The 15,163-nt window shown below is 39.7% G+C and overlaps 1 protein-coding gene across 11 annotated transcripts in view; it reads left to right on the top strand.

Moving 5' to 3' along the window:
• The window catches only part of aldh3b1 (aldehyde dehydrogenase 3 family, member B1), a 63,039-nt gene that overhangs the window by 28,623 nt on the left and 19,253 nt on the right, over window positions 1-15,163 (top strand). For 8 of the 11 annotated variants that reach the window (XM_057861027.1, XM_057861026.1, XM_057861021.1 and 5 more), the window contains 4 exons: window positions 2,421-2,541; window positions 5,887-5,991; window positions 8,429-8,514; window positions 14,060-14,141. In XM_057861027.1, coding sequence (XP_057717010.1) covers window positions 2,421-2,541; window positions 5,887-5,991; window positions 8,429-8,514; window positions 14,060-14,141 — 394 coding nt within the window. Of the gene's footprint in view, window positions 1-2,420; window positions 2,542-5,827; window positions 5,992-8,428; window positions 8,515-14,059; window positions 14,142-15,163 lie in introns of those variants that run through there. The other 3 variants (XM_057861031.1, XM_057861032.1, XM_057861024.1) reach the window with 3 other exon arrangements.

The raw sequence follows: 15,163 nt of genomic DNA, 5'->3' as shown, positions 1-15,163 counted from the left end.
AGGCCCGAAAGACTGCAGGCTTGGCTGTGATGGAGGCAAAACCAAAGGTGTGGGAGGTGTTCAGAGAGACCATGGAGAAGGACTTTCGGACGAGACCAAAGTTGTTCTGTAAGATTCTCCAGCACCTTAGGAGGGGGAAACGGGACCATCCCAGCTGTGTACAGCAAGAACAGAGCACTATTGACCACGACTAAGGAGGTTGTTGGTCGTTGGAAGAAACACTTTCGGAACTCCTCAATCCAACTAACCCAACTGACCCACCCTCTTGTTTCAGAGGCAGAGCTGGAAGATGATGGAGGAATTGACTCAATCTTTCTGGGCGAAGTCATCAAGGTGGTTAACGACTTTGCGGTGGCAAAGCCCCGGGTGTTGATGAGATTCACCCTGAAAATACTGAAGGCTCTGGGTGTTAAAGGGCTGTCATGGATGACACGCCTTTCTAACATTGCGTGGAAAGTTGGGACAGTACCAAAAGAGTGGCAGACTGCGGTGGTGGTTCCTCTTTTTAAAAATGGGAGACAACAGAGTGTGTGCAAACAACAGGGGCATCAAACTCCCCAGCCTACCTGGGAAGGTCTACTCCAAGGTACTGTAAAGGAGGGCCGTGCGATTGTCGAACCTGGGATTGAGGAGGAACAACGTGGGTTCCGTCCTTGTCATGGAACAACAGACCAGCTCTTTACTGTCGCTGGAATCCTGGAGAGGGCTTGGAAGTATGCTCATCCAGTCTACATATGCTTTGTGGACCTGTAAAAGGCATATGACCGGGTCCACCGGGATATACAAGACATTTCACCTAATATTGAACCATTTTTAGACAATGTCTTTATTTTGGATGTACTGTACATTGATAAAAACAGCCAACAATTACATCTCAGATGTGACTAGAAAAAACAACAACAAATTCACTGCTGTCACAAAAAAAAACTTAAGTTCTTATTTAAAAAAAAAAAAAAAATTCATTTCTTACTTAAAAATGTCATTACGCTTGATAACACACGTCACTTAAAAGTTAGGTGTTTCAGTTGAATTTCCATTTATGTTAAGCTATTTTTTAAGTAGTAGTTAAGTTTTAAATTAGTCTAAATTATAAGCCCTGATAGGATTTTGAGTTTTTGCAATGTTCAAAATAAATGTCTGATACCTGCTGTATTGGAGCACATTAGGCACCAGTGCTACTTGATGTTTTATCCATCAACGACTACTGAGCTAAAATTGACAGTTAGCTTTATTATGTTTTACACCCTCATCACTCTAGAGCGTTGTGTTTTTACAGATTAAATAAAGCCTGTATGAAAGCCACATTAGCCACGCATCAACAGTAGTCATAATTAATAGAAAAGTGGTTCTTGTAGTTAGGTCAATTTTGGAAATTTGGTAGGAAAAACACTATAATCTCCTCATTAAATGAAGAGTAAAGACGGGAAATTATATTTTTGCTCTTCTGCGAGCCAATACATCATACTGTGGCTTAATGTGAATTGGTTGCGTTCTGAGGGCCAGCCAATCAGGGTAAAAGAGGCGGGAACTGCGGACGTGACCAGGAAGCGGCTATCTGCTTGAATACTATGGCAGAATGCAAAGTGGTTATTGTAAATAGGTAAATTTTTCTGAAATACACTTAATTTCCTCATTAAAAGAGTAGAAAAGAGCATCACTCAAAGCTTTTTTGAGGAGAAATGACGTTTTTGCGAGTATGACAAGATGAGCCATCATCCAATATGCAGCCAACGAAAAGAGCCATCGTCCAATCAGGAGCCGTCTATTTTTTTGAAGGTTCCTCCCATGAAACAGGTCTCGATTGAATCTTTCCCAGATTTATGTGTGTAATACAGTATATTCTTAGCGGATATATGGAACAATCAATCTGGCGTGCCAGGTTACAGACTCCCAAGTAACTGGAAAGAATATTCACTCATCACACCTCCAAGGGAAATACAACACCAGGACAACAGCCGACAGCTAAAGCAGAATGCAATTCCAGATGTTTTCCCTCAAAAGCCCTCATAACATTCTGTTTTGAAGTGTTGACGAAATTACTGCATGTTCTATGTTTACAGTGTTGTAATTCCATTATTAAGTTGATTTATGAAGTCAATTCATGAAATTTTTCATTCACTGAGATCTGAACATTATTCACGTGAATCGACTAAACGTGGTGTTTGAATGGATTTTATTTTAATTAGCTTCATCTAATTTTCTCCCATTTTCCCACATCTGTCGATCGTTCTTCCTATTTTCCCTCCGTCATACCACATGAGGTCTGGAGTGTACCCTGCCTCTTGCGCTAAGTGATCTGGGAAACAGTTCAGCTTCCCTTTAACCTGAACAACAGCATCAGAAGCGTGAAAACAAAAATGAGGAATCTATATTTCTCATTATAGTTCCTTTAGAATGACTGTCTTTCTCTTGGGTTACAGGCCACATCATTTGATGACTGTTTTGTGCGAAGAGAACCATTAGGTGTGGTGCTTATAATTGGAACATGGAATTACCCCCTGCTACTTCTTATCACACCAATGGTTGGAGCCATTGCAGCAGGTACAATTTAATATTAACACAATGAGCACATACAGTTGTGTTTTTTAAATTATTCAACCCTCAAAGTCGATAAGTGTTTTTGCAAGTTTGACATTATTTTTCATCTTGTTTATAATCACGTAAAATAATGACATGTCAAATACACAAATACAACTGAAATAACAAATATATTTTATGGGAATATTCACATTTATGGCCTTTCTGTGATTACTTTATTGACAAAATTATTCCTTTGCAACAAAAACATCCTTTAGACGTGAAGCATAGCTTGACACAAGTTTCTCGCAGTGATCCACAGGTATCTTTGCCCATTCCTCATGGGCGAAGGCCTCCAGTTCATTAACATTTTTGGGCTTGCGTGCTGCAACTGCCTTCTTCAAGTACCACCAGAGATTCTCAATGGGATTAAAGAGCATACGACACCAGAAAAAAAGTCTTAAATGGCATTATTATGTGAATTAGAATCATATTTTGAGACGATTCGACCATATACAACAATTTAGCAAAGCGCAGATGACGAGAAATTAGTCTTTTAATCTGCCGGTTAGCCACGCCTACAATTATAGGGCTTTAGTGTCCCCAACAGGTGGATGACGTCAGCGGTAGACTAGGCTCATCGGTTTTACTATTCAGCCCATTGAGGGGGAATTGTTCAGAACGAGGAAAACGAGACGAAGAGAGCTGCAAAATGTCATTGTTTCAGTCTCTCTACTCCCAATATTTTTACAGGATATTCTTTTTATCGAAGTATTTTCCCCAATAGCTGTATAAATGGCTTGAGAAGGACCAGTCAGCCCGTCGAGGGGGAACTATTCGCAATGAGGAAAACGCGACGAAGAGAGCGGCAAAATGTCATTGTTTCTGTCTCTTTACTTCAATATTTTTACAGGATATTCTTTTTATCCAAGTATTTTTCCCCAATAGCTATATAAATGGCTTGAGAAGGACCAGTCAGCCCGTCGAGGGGGAACTATTCACAATGAGGAAAACGCGAAGAAGAGAGCGGCAAAATGTCATTGTTTCTGTCTCTTTACTTCAATATTTTTACAGGATATTCTTTTTACCCAAGTACTTTCCCCAATTGCTAAATAAATGGCATGGTCATGACAAATAACTTGTGCTAAATGGAATATAAAATAATAAAAATCCATTTATTCAAGACGACATGGCAAAATTACTCCATAATGGTCAAAACAGTCGACTTTACCTTTACTGTCACACCTGCCGAACGATATTTTATGACACCTAAATCGGACATATGTCATTTCCCTTCCCCGGCTTCGGAGAATGCAAACAGACCAGAAGGAGTGACAGCTAGCCGACATGCTAACCCGAACCGAGGGATGTTTCAAAGTCTTCGAAGTGGAAAATCACACATAACTAGCCTGGATTATTTGACATGACGACCCGGTTGTCGAGTTTCTTTGCGGATCGGCAAACCGCCCGGCGGAGAGCAATTTACAGTTCGTTCCCTGGAGGAGGGTGGCTGGAATTGTTGTGTAGCTAACGTGCTAACAGCTAACTGCTAATGAGCGTGAGGATAGCTTTTTACATGCCTATCAATGATCAAACGTAAGTAGTCCTTTATTTAAAGGAATTTTATAGTGTTTACTTTGTAATCACTGTATTCGTATTTGACATAATACAAAACAAGATGTTTACTTACTTCCTTGTAAGTCCAATGGTCCCACAGTAAATATCCACGGTGAATGGGAACCTTTTGAAACTCCAAAAAGGCGCATACGCCTCTCCCGCATACAGAATGATTTTTCTGCAGCCGTTTGGCTGGCGTGATGCAAAAAATAAAAGTATTAATCCGCAAAATCAGCTGAATCCTTCGTCCTCATACACAACAGTACACTGTAGCGTGAAGAGGACGTCTTCTACCGTACACGTCACAGCGCCCTCCTCCTCAATGCGAGACCGAAGCCGGAAGTCACTCATTTTCCTGGCGCGGGATTCAAAAAACTAAATAAATATAGCGATCGCTTCCACACACATCCAAGCGGTCCATATCATTCAGGAGCATAAAATACCGCGTGTATTATGAAATAAACATGCTTTTTCGTGTCACAAGCACTTTAAAGTCTGGTGATTGCGATGGCCTCTCCAGAATCTTCCAGCATTTTTTTTGCAACCAAGATGTGGTAATGTTCAGGTATGCTGAAGATCATTGTCCTGTTGGAAGTTCCAACCTCACCCAAGCCTCAACTTTGTCAATGACTGCATGACATTTGCATCCAAGATCTCCTGATATTGAACTGAATTCATAATACCTTGCATACGCTTACGATTCCCTGTCCCTAAAGAAGCAAAAGAACTCCAGAGCATGACTTACCCCCCACCGTGCTTCACTGTAGATAGGTTGTTTTTTTCTTTATAGGCATTATTCTTTCTCCTCGACACATACCGTTGATCCATTGGCCCAAAAGGTTCCAGTTTGGTCTCATCACTCCAGAGAACAGCATCCCAAAACCTTTGTGGTTTGCCTGGTAGTTTTTGCATGGAAGCCATCATTTCGCAGTGAGTGTCTTATTGTATGGGATGAAACCTGAATACCATTCTCTGACATGTCCTGTCGTAGTTCCTCAGCTCTCACCCGGGGATTTTTCTCCATCTTTCGCTTCAGGTATCGCACACCAGTTGCAGACAGTAACCACTTTCTACCACGCCCAGGTAGCGTTTCCACTGCGCCTTTAGCTTTAAACTTGCAGGCTATGCTCTCAATTGTGTCTCTTGAAATTGTTAGTCCTTTTACTATATTTTTGGAGGTATATCCTTGCTTATGAAGTGAAATGACCTCTTCTCTGAACTTTTTTGAACATTCCTTGGACTTCACCATGTTGTAAAGATGTCATTAACTGCCAAGAAGAGCCATGTGTCTCAGTCCTTTTAAATCTGCTTAATTGCTGATCATTAGGGTTCCGTTCACATCTACAGATGTTTTCATCAGCTGTTTGACAACACCTGATGGAAACCTTTGTTCTTAAGAGTGGTGGACTTGGGGGTTGAATAATTTTGTCAATGTGATAATCGCAGAAATGCCATTAATTGGAATATTCCCGAAAATATTTTTGTTTTTCCAGTTGTATTTGTCTATCTGACATGTCTTTATTTGATGTAATTATAAACAAGATGACAAATGAACGTCAAACTTGCAAAAACATTGTCCACTGTGAGGGTTGAATAAATTTCAACACAACTGTAGATTCACAGCTCTTTTTCCCTAGCTCCAAGTCCCTTACATAGATTAACAATGATAAAATCTTTGTTGTTTTCCTCTGAGAACGAAGAATACAATGTTTCAAGACAGCGTGAAAGAGGGTCTTTCAATTGTCCATACAGCAGGACAAAGAGAAAGGCATTGGAGTATTCATAAGTGGCCTTCTACGAGCCTGGATCTAAATCCCATTGAGCATCTTTGGAAGGCACTAACCTACAACAACATGAGTAGGACAAAATACACAATATTCTCCTTTTCATGAATTGTTTTTGTTGAAGCAAAATCAATGTGTATGTGTTACATTTTTTCCTCTTTTTTGGCTTCGGGCAACGTATGAAGGAAACATCCTTCATATGTCGTAATGTCTCGAGTCGTTTCTACAAGTTCCATAGCAGCAGTGTTTACTCGGCATGTTCTTTTTGGAAAGATTACCTGCAGAAAACAAGTAGTAATAACATGAGTTGTTTGTGAGGGCGTGTCCATGTCCATGGCGACCTCACAGTCTAAAAATAGCATTGGTGCGGTACGCTATTGTAGCCAGCAGAGTTGCCACCCTGAGTGCAGATGTTGATGAACCAGTCAAATCAGTTCTTGAATTTATAGCCAGGTTTCCTGAGCGAAACATGGGCGGCCCCATCTTTGATCATTTCTGCCCTGAACTTCCGGTTTAGACAGAACAACATGAAGTGCTGTAAAAGTTAGCAGTGTGTTGACAAAGTTAAAACTGCAAAATCAAACCAGAGGAACCCACGGAATCTCCAAAAATGCAGTAAACATTTTGTTGGGGGCGTGGTCCTACAGAGGACGAAGAATAAGCCATTTTGATATTTTTACTTATTTTTTACCATGGCGTTTTGCCGTGCGGCTTCTGTCTGACAATGAATGACCTGAAAACAATTAAAATGGTATATGACTGCCACTGTTGTTACCTTTTCTGTTGTTAAAAAACAAACAAACACAACTTTAGTAAGGGGAAGTGTAAATAAATTATAGAATGAAAATTTGTTATTAATGAAAAAATTAAAAGTGTTCGTTGTCTGTCACTGGTCAGCATTTGCGATCGCTACACAAAAATAGTAATGTCAATTACCCCCAAGAGCGGTCAGAAACGTAAGACAACCAGAGGATATAATATATAAGAAAGACAGGGCATATGGTGATAAAGGATAGAATGTCGAAACAGGAGAATGTAATTGTCAGTGGCGTTAGGCAATGCACATGTCAATAAAAAAGCTACCTCTGGATAAGCTCAGCTCTTTTTCCCTTCTTTTTTAGCCCTTGACACTCAAGCCATCTCTTTAACTGAACATTTGTATGTTCTTCCACATCTTTACCAGTTAATTTGGCATCAGGGACATCCTTTTTGGACAGAATTGATCGGTTTAGCTCTGTAAAAATCTCCTTCGTACACTATTTCCATTCGTTTACTTTTGGGGACAAGCTCCCGTTTGACCCCCCCCCCCCCCCCCCCTTAGCAACAGTAGCTAACGTCATGAATATCAATGAGCGGCAGTAACGTGTAACTTGTAGTGTGCGGTTGGCCATTGGGAGGGAGAGGGGTAGAGGTTGAGCTGCATAGACTTCCCCTACTGGTATGGGGGTATGGGTCATTTGAAATGACCATTTTCTCACTCAGAGGCCAGTGAGTGTCAATGGTGCACTGCCTCCCCCATCTTGAGCTTGACGGCATCCCTTATCACTGGTGTCCACCAACGGTTCGGGGATTACCGCCACAACAAGCACTGACTACCTTACTGCCACAGCTTCAGTTAGCTGCCTTGGCAATGGAGGCTCAATGTCCCACGCCTTTCCCAGGACTTGGGCAAATTTCTGCAAGAGGTGGGAGTTGAAGTGCTTTCTGACAGGTTACTTAGCCAGGCGTTCACAGCAGACCCTCACAAAATGTTTGGTTTTAACGGGCAAGACTGGAATCCTCCCCCACCATCAGAGCCATATCACCATCAGGTAGTGATCAGTTGACAGCTCCGCCCCACTTTTCACCTTAGTGTCCAAGACATGGGACCACAAGTTTAATGGCACGACTACAAAGTCAATCATCGAACTGTGTCCTGGTGCCAAGTGCACGTATGCTTAAACACGGTGTTCATGATGTACAATCCACGACAAGCCCCGAAGTCAAATAAAACAACACCACTCAGGTTCTGATCAGTGCAGGCCGTTCTTCCCCTTCATGCCCCTCCAGGTTTTGCTTTAATTGCTCACGCGAGAATTGAAGTTCTCAAGCAGAATGAGGGAATGCCTATGAGGGGTGCTCTCCAGCACCTCCCCAAAGACTCCGAAAAGGGTTGACTAAATGTACTGCTGTTTGGTGCTGCCATAGTATGAATTCATCTACACAAAATATGATACTCAGTTTTATATTTGCATGCATATTTCATTGATGGTTTTCATATCATATTGGGCAGTAATAATACAGTACTGTGCTAAAATAACAATGTTATGTACTCATAAAATTAGAAAGCAGTTTAGTAAGTCCGGGTTGCACTGGCATTAAAAGGGTCATAGCTGCCCCCAACGAGCCCCTCTTCCAGGCCTGGCTCCAGAGAGGGGCCTGGTGACTCGCCTCCGGGAAAACGTCATTCCTTGTTATGTCATGAGTGCTAACAGTAGTCACTGTTTTATTTGTTTAATGTCTCCAACCAGGAAACTGCGTGGTCATCAAGCCCTCTGAGGTCAGTGCTGCTGTTGATCTGTTGATAGCGGAGCTCATCCCCAAGTACCTGTCGCAGGTAAAAATAATTCTGACATGTTGGTGTTAGGAGGACTTAAACGACGGAGGATTAGGGCCAAATAAAGGAAAAGACAAAAAAGGATTACGAGATTAAAGTGTTACTGGCACTACCAAAAAAATGTGAAAAAAATGATTACACAGGGTTAAGCGCTACGCACTTTACGTACGTGTACTTCGGCTGGGAGCTACAACGAAGCATCAATATAAAGCCATCTATTGATTTATAATTTGCTGTAGATGAGCCAAAAGATAAATGATTTCCTTATTTGTTACGCAGATTCTAAAATATAGATTCAGGAGATGAACAATATTGTTCTAATTCGCTATTATGTCACTTACGTCGTAAAGCTACTATGTAGCTGGGAGTTACAACGAAGTGTTGGTAGCCTATAAATCATTCTATTGATAATGATTTGATGTAGATGAGCCAAAATATGGAGGATTTCCTTTTCCCTATTTGTAAAACCCATTCTATAACAAAATTCTTTCAATATTGTGGATTTTAACGGAAACGAAGCGCTACGCCAAGTACCAGTTTATTCAGCCCAATGAAATAATACGACTTTTATTCTCGTTGTAATAGTACGAGAAAAAAGTCACACTATTATGTAGCGGTAATGTACATTTTTTGGATGACTACTATTATTTATACTTGAGAATTATTATTTTCAAGTAACGCTACTCTTACTTGAGTCGAAATTTTGGCTACTCTTAACCACCTCTGTGTATAAGTAGAGCTAAACATAAGTAGTATGCATGTGCGACAAAAATAGAAGAGACATTGGTTTAGATACTGAAAATTAGCCAAATTATATTTTTGGAACCAATCTCATGATATCACACAAAACTATTGAAGATGTTGTGCATCTACTGGCTTTTCCCACCTCTTAATTCTTAATTCTGTCTTTGTGTTATGTTATGTAAAGCGTCTTTGAGTGTCCAAAAAAGCGCTATATAAGTTTGAGGTATTATTATTATTATTATTTAGTCAAAACCGTTTTGACCGATATCAGAAATACAAGCGTTTCAATAGCAAGCTCCTCAATCAATCAAAAATCCTCGAGTAAAACAGAGCATAGACTTCATTATGTATTGACAGGACACGGGGCTGAACGAGTGGAAACACAGACAGAGCTTTTTGCGTTGAAAATTCTTGTGAATAAATGCTTAAATCTCTGAATTCTTTATAGATATGGATGTAAAATAGTCTCGATTCTTTGTTAAAAGCAAAAAAAAAAAAAACCAGAAGAACTGGCAGTTAGCATTCATTTTACATAAATATGTCGAATGTGCTGCTAGTAAAGTCACTGTGGCGGACCCCTTAGTACAACAAAGAGCTTTTTGCGTAAAAAAATCTTGTGAATAAATGCTTAAATCCCTGAATTCTTTATAGATATGGATATAAAACAGTCTCGATTCTTGGTTAGAAAGGGGAAGAAAAGAAAAAAAAACGGGCAGCTAGCATTTATTTTATGTAAATATGTCGAATGCGCTGCTAGTTAAGTCACTGTGGTGGCCCCCCTTAGTACAACAAAGAGTTTTTTGTGTTGAAAATTATTGTGAATAAATACTTAAATCCCTGAATTCTTCATAGATATGGACATAAAACAGTCTCGATTCTTGGTTGAAAGCAAAAAAACGGGCAGTTTGTAGTTATTTTACATTAATATTGCGAAGTATAATGCCAATGCTGTAGCGGCTAATTTCTCTCATTGATTTTTTTCACGTTTCAAAGTACATGCATGGTACGAAAAATATAATAATTACCTTGAATCCTCGAACAAATCACTACTGAGACAATCCTTCCTGTTTGTATGCAGTACAGCAGTTTGTATACAGTACTTTTTCAACCTAAATCTGGCGTTGGATCGCTGCATGTGATCGACTGCAAATAAATGAAGCGGCGTGTGGGACAGCCCCCTTCGGGAGCGCAGTGAATGGCGAATGTGACAAGTCAATATATTATGAAGTCTATGTACAGAGATACATCAATAGTTGATAGCTGTGCATCAGGTATTGTGAGGCTAGGAACACTGTATTTTCGTGTCATCTCTAAACACATCACGCAGTGCACGTTGGCTCATTGGGGGAGGGGGGGCGTTGTTACGGCCTACAGTAGCCATTATCAACCATGTTGTTACTATTAATGCTCGAGAAAACCAGAGCGGAAGTTTGACATCATTGTTCAGGAGCTAGAATATTATCTTTGGCTGGCACGAATTCATAGTAATGGCTGCATTCTCTTGTCGCCAGCCGCTGTCAATGGACTAAACCATTTTGCCCCTTTTAAGAGGGGGCTCTCAGAATGTCCAATAAATTGGATAACTGTAATTTAAAGTTCCTTCATTCAATTTATAAGACCTCCGTGAAGTTGGCCCTCCATCAGACGAAAATTTACTCAAAAATGATGTCAATCGTTTGTGCTACGTTTGTGCTTGTTTGTGCTTTAACTGTTGCGTTTGTGCTGATATCATTTTTCATATGTCAATCTGAGGTCAACCAGTCCCCCATTTTGATTAAAAACGGTGTCAATCATTTGTGCTTAATTTTATACTGTAAATTTTTTTTTCATTTGTGCTATCATTTTTGAGAACTTAATTTCGAGTGATGACATCACTCGCAGGCTTTCCGTATTCTCACTCCTGCATCTGACGGAGCATACCAACTCTCTCAATAACAGAAGGGTGTCCCAAAAACTAGGGCAAACGTAGCACAAAGGAATGGCACCCCTTCGGGTCCACTTTGCATTAAATGGGGGGCTTGAGATATTAATTTCAAGGGGTGACGTGCCTCGCAGCCCTCCATTTCCTGAAAAATGGAAGGGGTCGTTTGTGCTACGTTTGCACTAGTTGTTGGGACACCCCTCTGGTATTGAGCGAGTTGGTGCGCTCTGTCAGCCACGATGAAGGGGCTGCAACTGACTGCATCACTCGAAATCAGTATCTCAATATCTATGAAACAATATCACCACAAACAAAAATTTTTACAGCACAAATGAAACACAAAAGATTGACACCATTTTTACCCATTTTTAAATCAAAATGGAGGACTGGTTGTCCTCAGATTGACCTATAGAAGAATTGTAAACATTTAAAAAAAATAATAGCAGAAACGAAAAAATTTACAGCACTAACGAGCACAAACGAGAGACATAATTTTTATATAATGGGGCAACTTCACAGTGGTGATAATTAGAGATGTCCCGATCGATTGGCATCCCGATCCAATCACGTCATTTTCAAAGTATCGGAATCGGCAAAAAAATATCGGCCATGCCTTTTTTTAATATATATATATTTTAATTAAATCTTTTTCTCATTGTATTTAACGTTACAGACATAATATGTTACACTCATCCAGAGTCTTTAATTTAGGCTTAAGGTAGGGTTATCAAAAATATCCCGATAACGGCGGCAATTAATTTATTAAAAAATGTGTCACGTTAAGATAATTAACGCTATTAATATATGCACTGCACGATCCTTTCACTTATTATCGCGCTTAATCTGTAATAATGCCGTTCCTCCTATATAGAGAGATTAAAGGCAGCGCTAAATGAGCAGAGTGAATTGTGACAGCCTTTATAGCATTCCTTCAATCAGCTATAGCCTTGCAATCCCTCTCCCTATGAGTAGAAATATCATGGGAAGCAATGTGCGGAAGCAAGGTGGCAATCGATCTTTGTCTTAACACCTTAAGTTATTTCCCATAGCAGAGAATGGTTTAACTTCCCATCATGGTTCCACTTCCCATCATGCATTGGGGCAGGGCTGCAGTATCATTTACTGAAAGCTCAACAAATACACTAGATGGCAATATTTAGTGACAATAGACAAAGTCACAAGTCTTTCTATCCGTGGATCCCTCTCACAGAAAGAATGTTAATAATGTAAATGCCATCTTGAGGATTTATTGTCATAATAAACAAATACAGTACTTATGTACTGTATGTTGAATGTATATATATTCGTCTGAGTTTTATTCATTTTTTTCTTAATGCATTGCCAAAATGTATATGATCGGGAAAAATTATCGGGAATGATTGGAATTGAATCGGGAGGAAAAAAAAGCAATCGGATCGGGAAATATCGGGATCGGCAGATACTCAAACTAAAATGATCGGGATCGGATCAGGAGCAAAAAAACATGATCGGAACAACACCAGTGATAATATGTATTTCTAACTGCCCTTACTATTCAAATAGGTAATATATGACTTTATATTCATATACTATATTTGTCTCTGTATTTCCTATTTTAATTTTCTTGTTTTTACCTATGTCTTGCGACGTGTGATTTAAAGCACTTTGACTGACCTTGTATTGAATTGTACGCAGTGTTGGGAGTAACGCCGTTATAAATAACGCACGTAACGGCGTTATTTTTTCAGTAACGGGGTAATCTAACTAATTACTTTTTCCGCCGTTACAACGCCGTTACCGTTACTGACGGTCAAAAGCAGTGCGTTACTTACTCTGAATAAATTGAAGAAACTACCAGCCGTGTCGAGTCGACTCTCTGCTCTGTTGATTTGTCATCCAAGACTTTGGGTGCGTTCAGGTTTGAGAATAGCGCACGTAGTTCTGACTCCAAGCTGTTTGTCCCTGCTCATTCAATTAGACAATGCTTTCCAAAGTTTGGTAACGTTACTGTGTTTGCTACACCTGATGCTAGCCTTGTTCCCATCTCCCACTGTCAGCCAGCAATAATTCTGCTTCCATCTTGAGGGCTGCAGGCGCTTTGATGGTGATGTGAATTGTCGGGAAACGAGCCTACCTAAATGCAGCCCCTCGAGAAATGCGATGGAAGTGATTGTGATTGGCTGAGGGTTAGAGTCATGTGTCGTGGTAAGCCAATCAGAGCCGGTGGTTTCACAAGCAAACCGGAACAGCGCGTGCGGCAAACACACATACGCAAAACAGATGCACAGGGTCGGGATGGAAAAATGTCCTTTTATAGGTGGAGATACAGACACTATTTCAAGTTTGTCGAAATTAAAGGAAAGAACCTGCATCTAATGTGTAATTTATGTCCCGGGGCAAAGCTTTTGTCGACATCTGTGGTAAGCAATTCAAATCTGCTGAAGCACCTAACAAGTTAACTACCTGTCTGTTCTTCTCCATTCCACTGACTCGAATACTGTTCAGAAAATTTCAAGTTCTTTGACATACAACAAGTTCTTTTTAAAGTAAGGGAAATAGTTACTTTCCCTGGTAACTAGTTACTTTTACTATAGAGTAATTCAGTTACTAACTCAGTTACTTTTTGGAAGAAGTAGTGAGTAATGTAACTAATTACTTTTTAAAGTAACGTGCCCAACACTGATTGTACGATAAAAATTTGCCTTGCCTTGTTATCAATCACAGTGCAAAATGTGTTCACCTACCAATAGTCCAAATCTTGTTGGCAGCGGGCAGCTGTTGGAACCAAAATTTCTCCAAAAGACAACTGGAACAGGCCTTTTGTGATCAATTCAGTGCTCTAAGAACTGTAGTATACCTGTTATGTGACTACCAGTAATATCTTCATTTTGCTTTTACCAGGACTGTTATGCAGTTGTTAGTGGAGGAGAAGACGACAGCAAAGCACTTCTGCAGAATCGCTTTGACCACATCCTCTACACAGGTTAAGTCTACTTATCATTACTATGTAAATTTAAAATGTGTGTCCATTTTAATAATTACTTAGCAGAAGACAAACATATTAGTATTACAATAAGAAATGAGCGCACCAACATAAAATACATACATCCAGTGTTGTTTTTGGCAGCCTTTTTAATTTCCGTCTTTGTCTTTTGGACAATAATAATGATTAGTCTTAGTCATACTTTTGTCATTTCAAAATGTGTTTGTTTTCGTCTAGTTTGTGTTGACTAAAAGTCAAAACTAATTTCCTCTTTTAGTCGGTTTACTCAATATTTTCGTCTGTACAATTCAAAAGTCTCACTCCAAAAATAAATTAAAAAAGATGAAAAACATATTGTAGCATCTACAAGCATCTACAACTCTATTAAACTCAATGAATTATACCCATCTGGACGCCACGAGCTATATGTAAATACATTTTTTAAAGTCCAAGAGTTTAAGCCAAATGCTAACGCGAACGTTAATGCTATGCTAATGCTACGAGTTACTTTTAGTGTACGACGATCACTCAGCACAGACATTTGAGGGCTAAGCAACATTGCATAGTCTCTCTTGCCAAGGTAAGAAAACAAATCTTACCGTGTGTGTTTCAAAACAAGCAAGCCTAGAGAGGACATTGGTGAGTTGGTGGGGGGGTGCGTAGCATGTCACATGAGTGACACAACCAGACACTGCTATGATGCAAGCTAACTTCACATACTGTACATAACGAAATATCTAAGATTGTGAATTCATGATGGAAACTAAGGTGCATTTTCATCTCGTTCTTGTCTTGTCAGACAAAAACTGGCCTTCTATCATTAATTTTTAGTTTCCCAAGACACGTTTTTAGCTCGTTAGCGTTTCGTCATCATCAGGAAAAAATTGTTCATCGACGAAATATTTTCATTATAGTCCTCGTTGACGAAAACAACACTGCATTCGTCTTCTTTCTCATGTGAAAGTGTCTGTATAATGAAAAGTATTGAAAGATATTTACCAAAGCTTGCTTAAACAGCAGAA

This window comes from Corythoichthys intestinalis, chromosome 16 (assembly GCF_030265065.1).
Source record: "Corythoichthys intestinalis isolate RoL2023-P3 chromosome 16, ASM3026506v1, whole genome shotgun sequence".
NCBI classification, from domain to species: domain Eukaryota; kingdom Metazoa; phylum Chordata; class Actinopteri; order Syngnathiformes; family Syngnathidae; genus Corythoichthys; species Corythoichthys intestinalis.
Note: the sequence above shows the minus strand (reverse complement) of the source record. Positions and strands in the feature narration are given on the sequence as shown.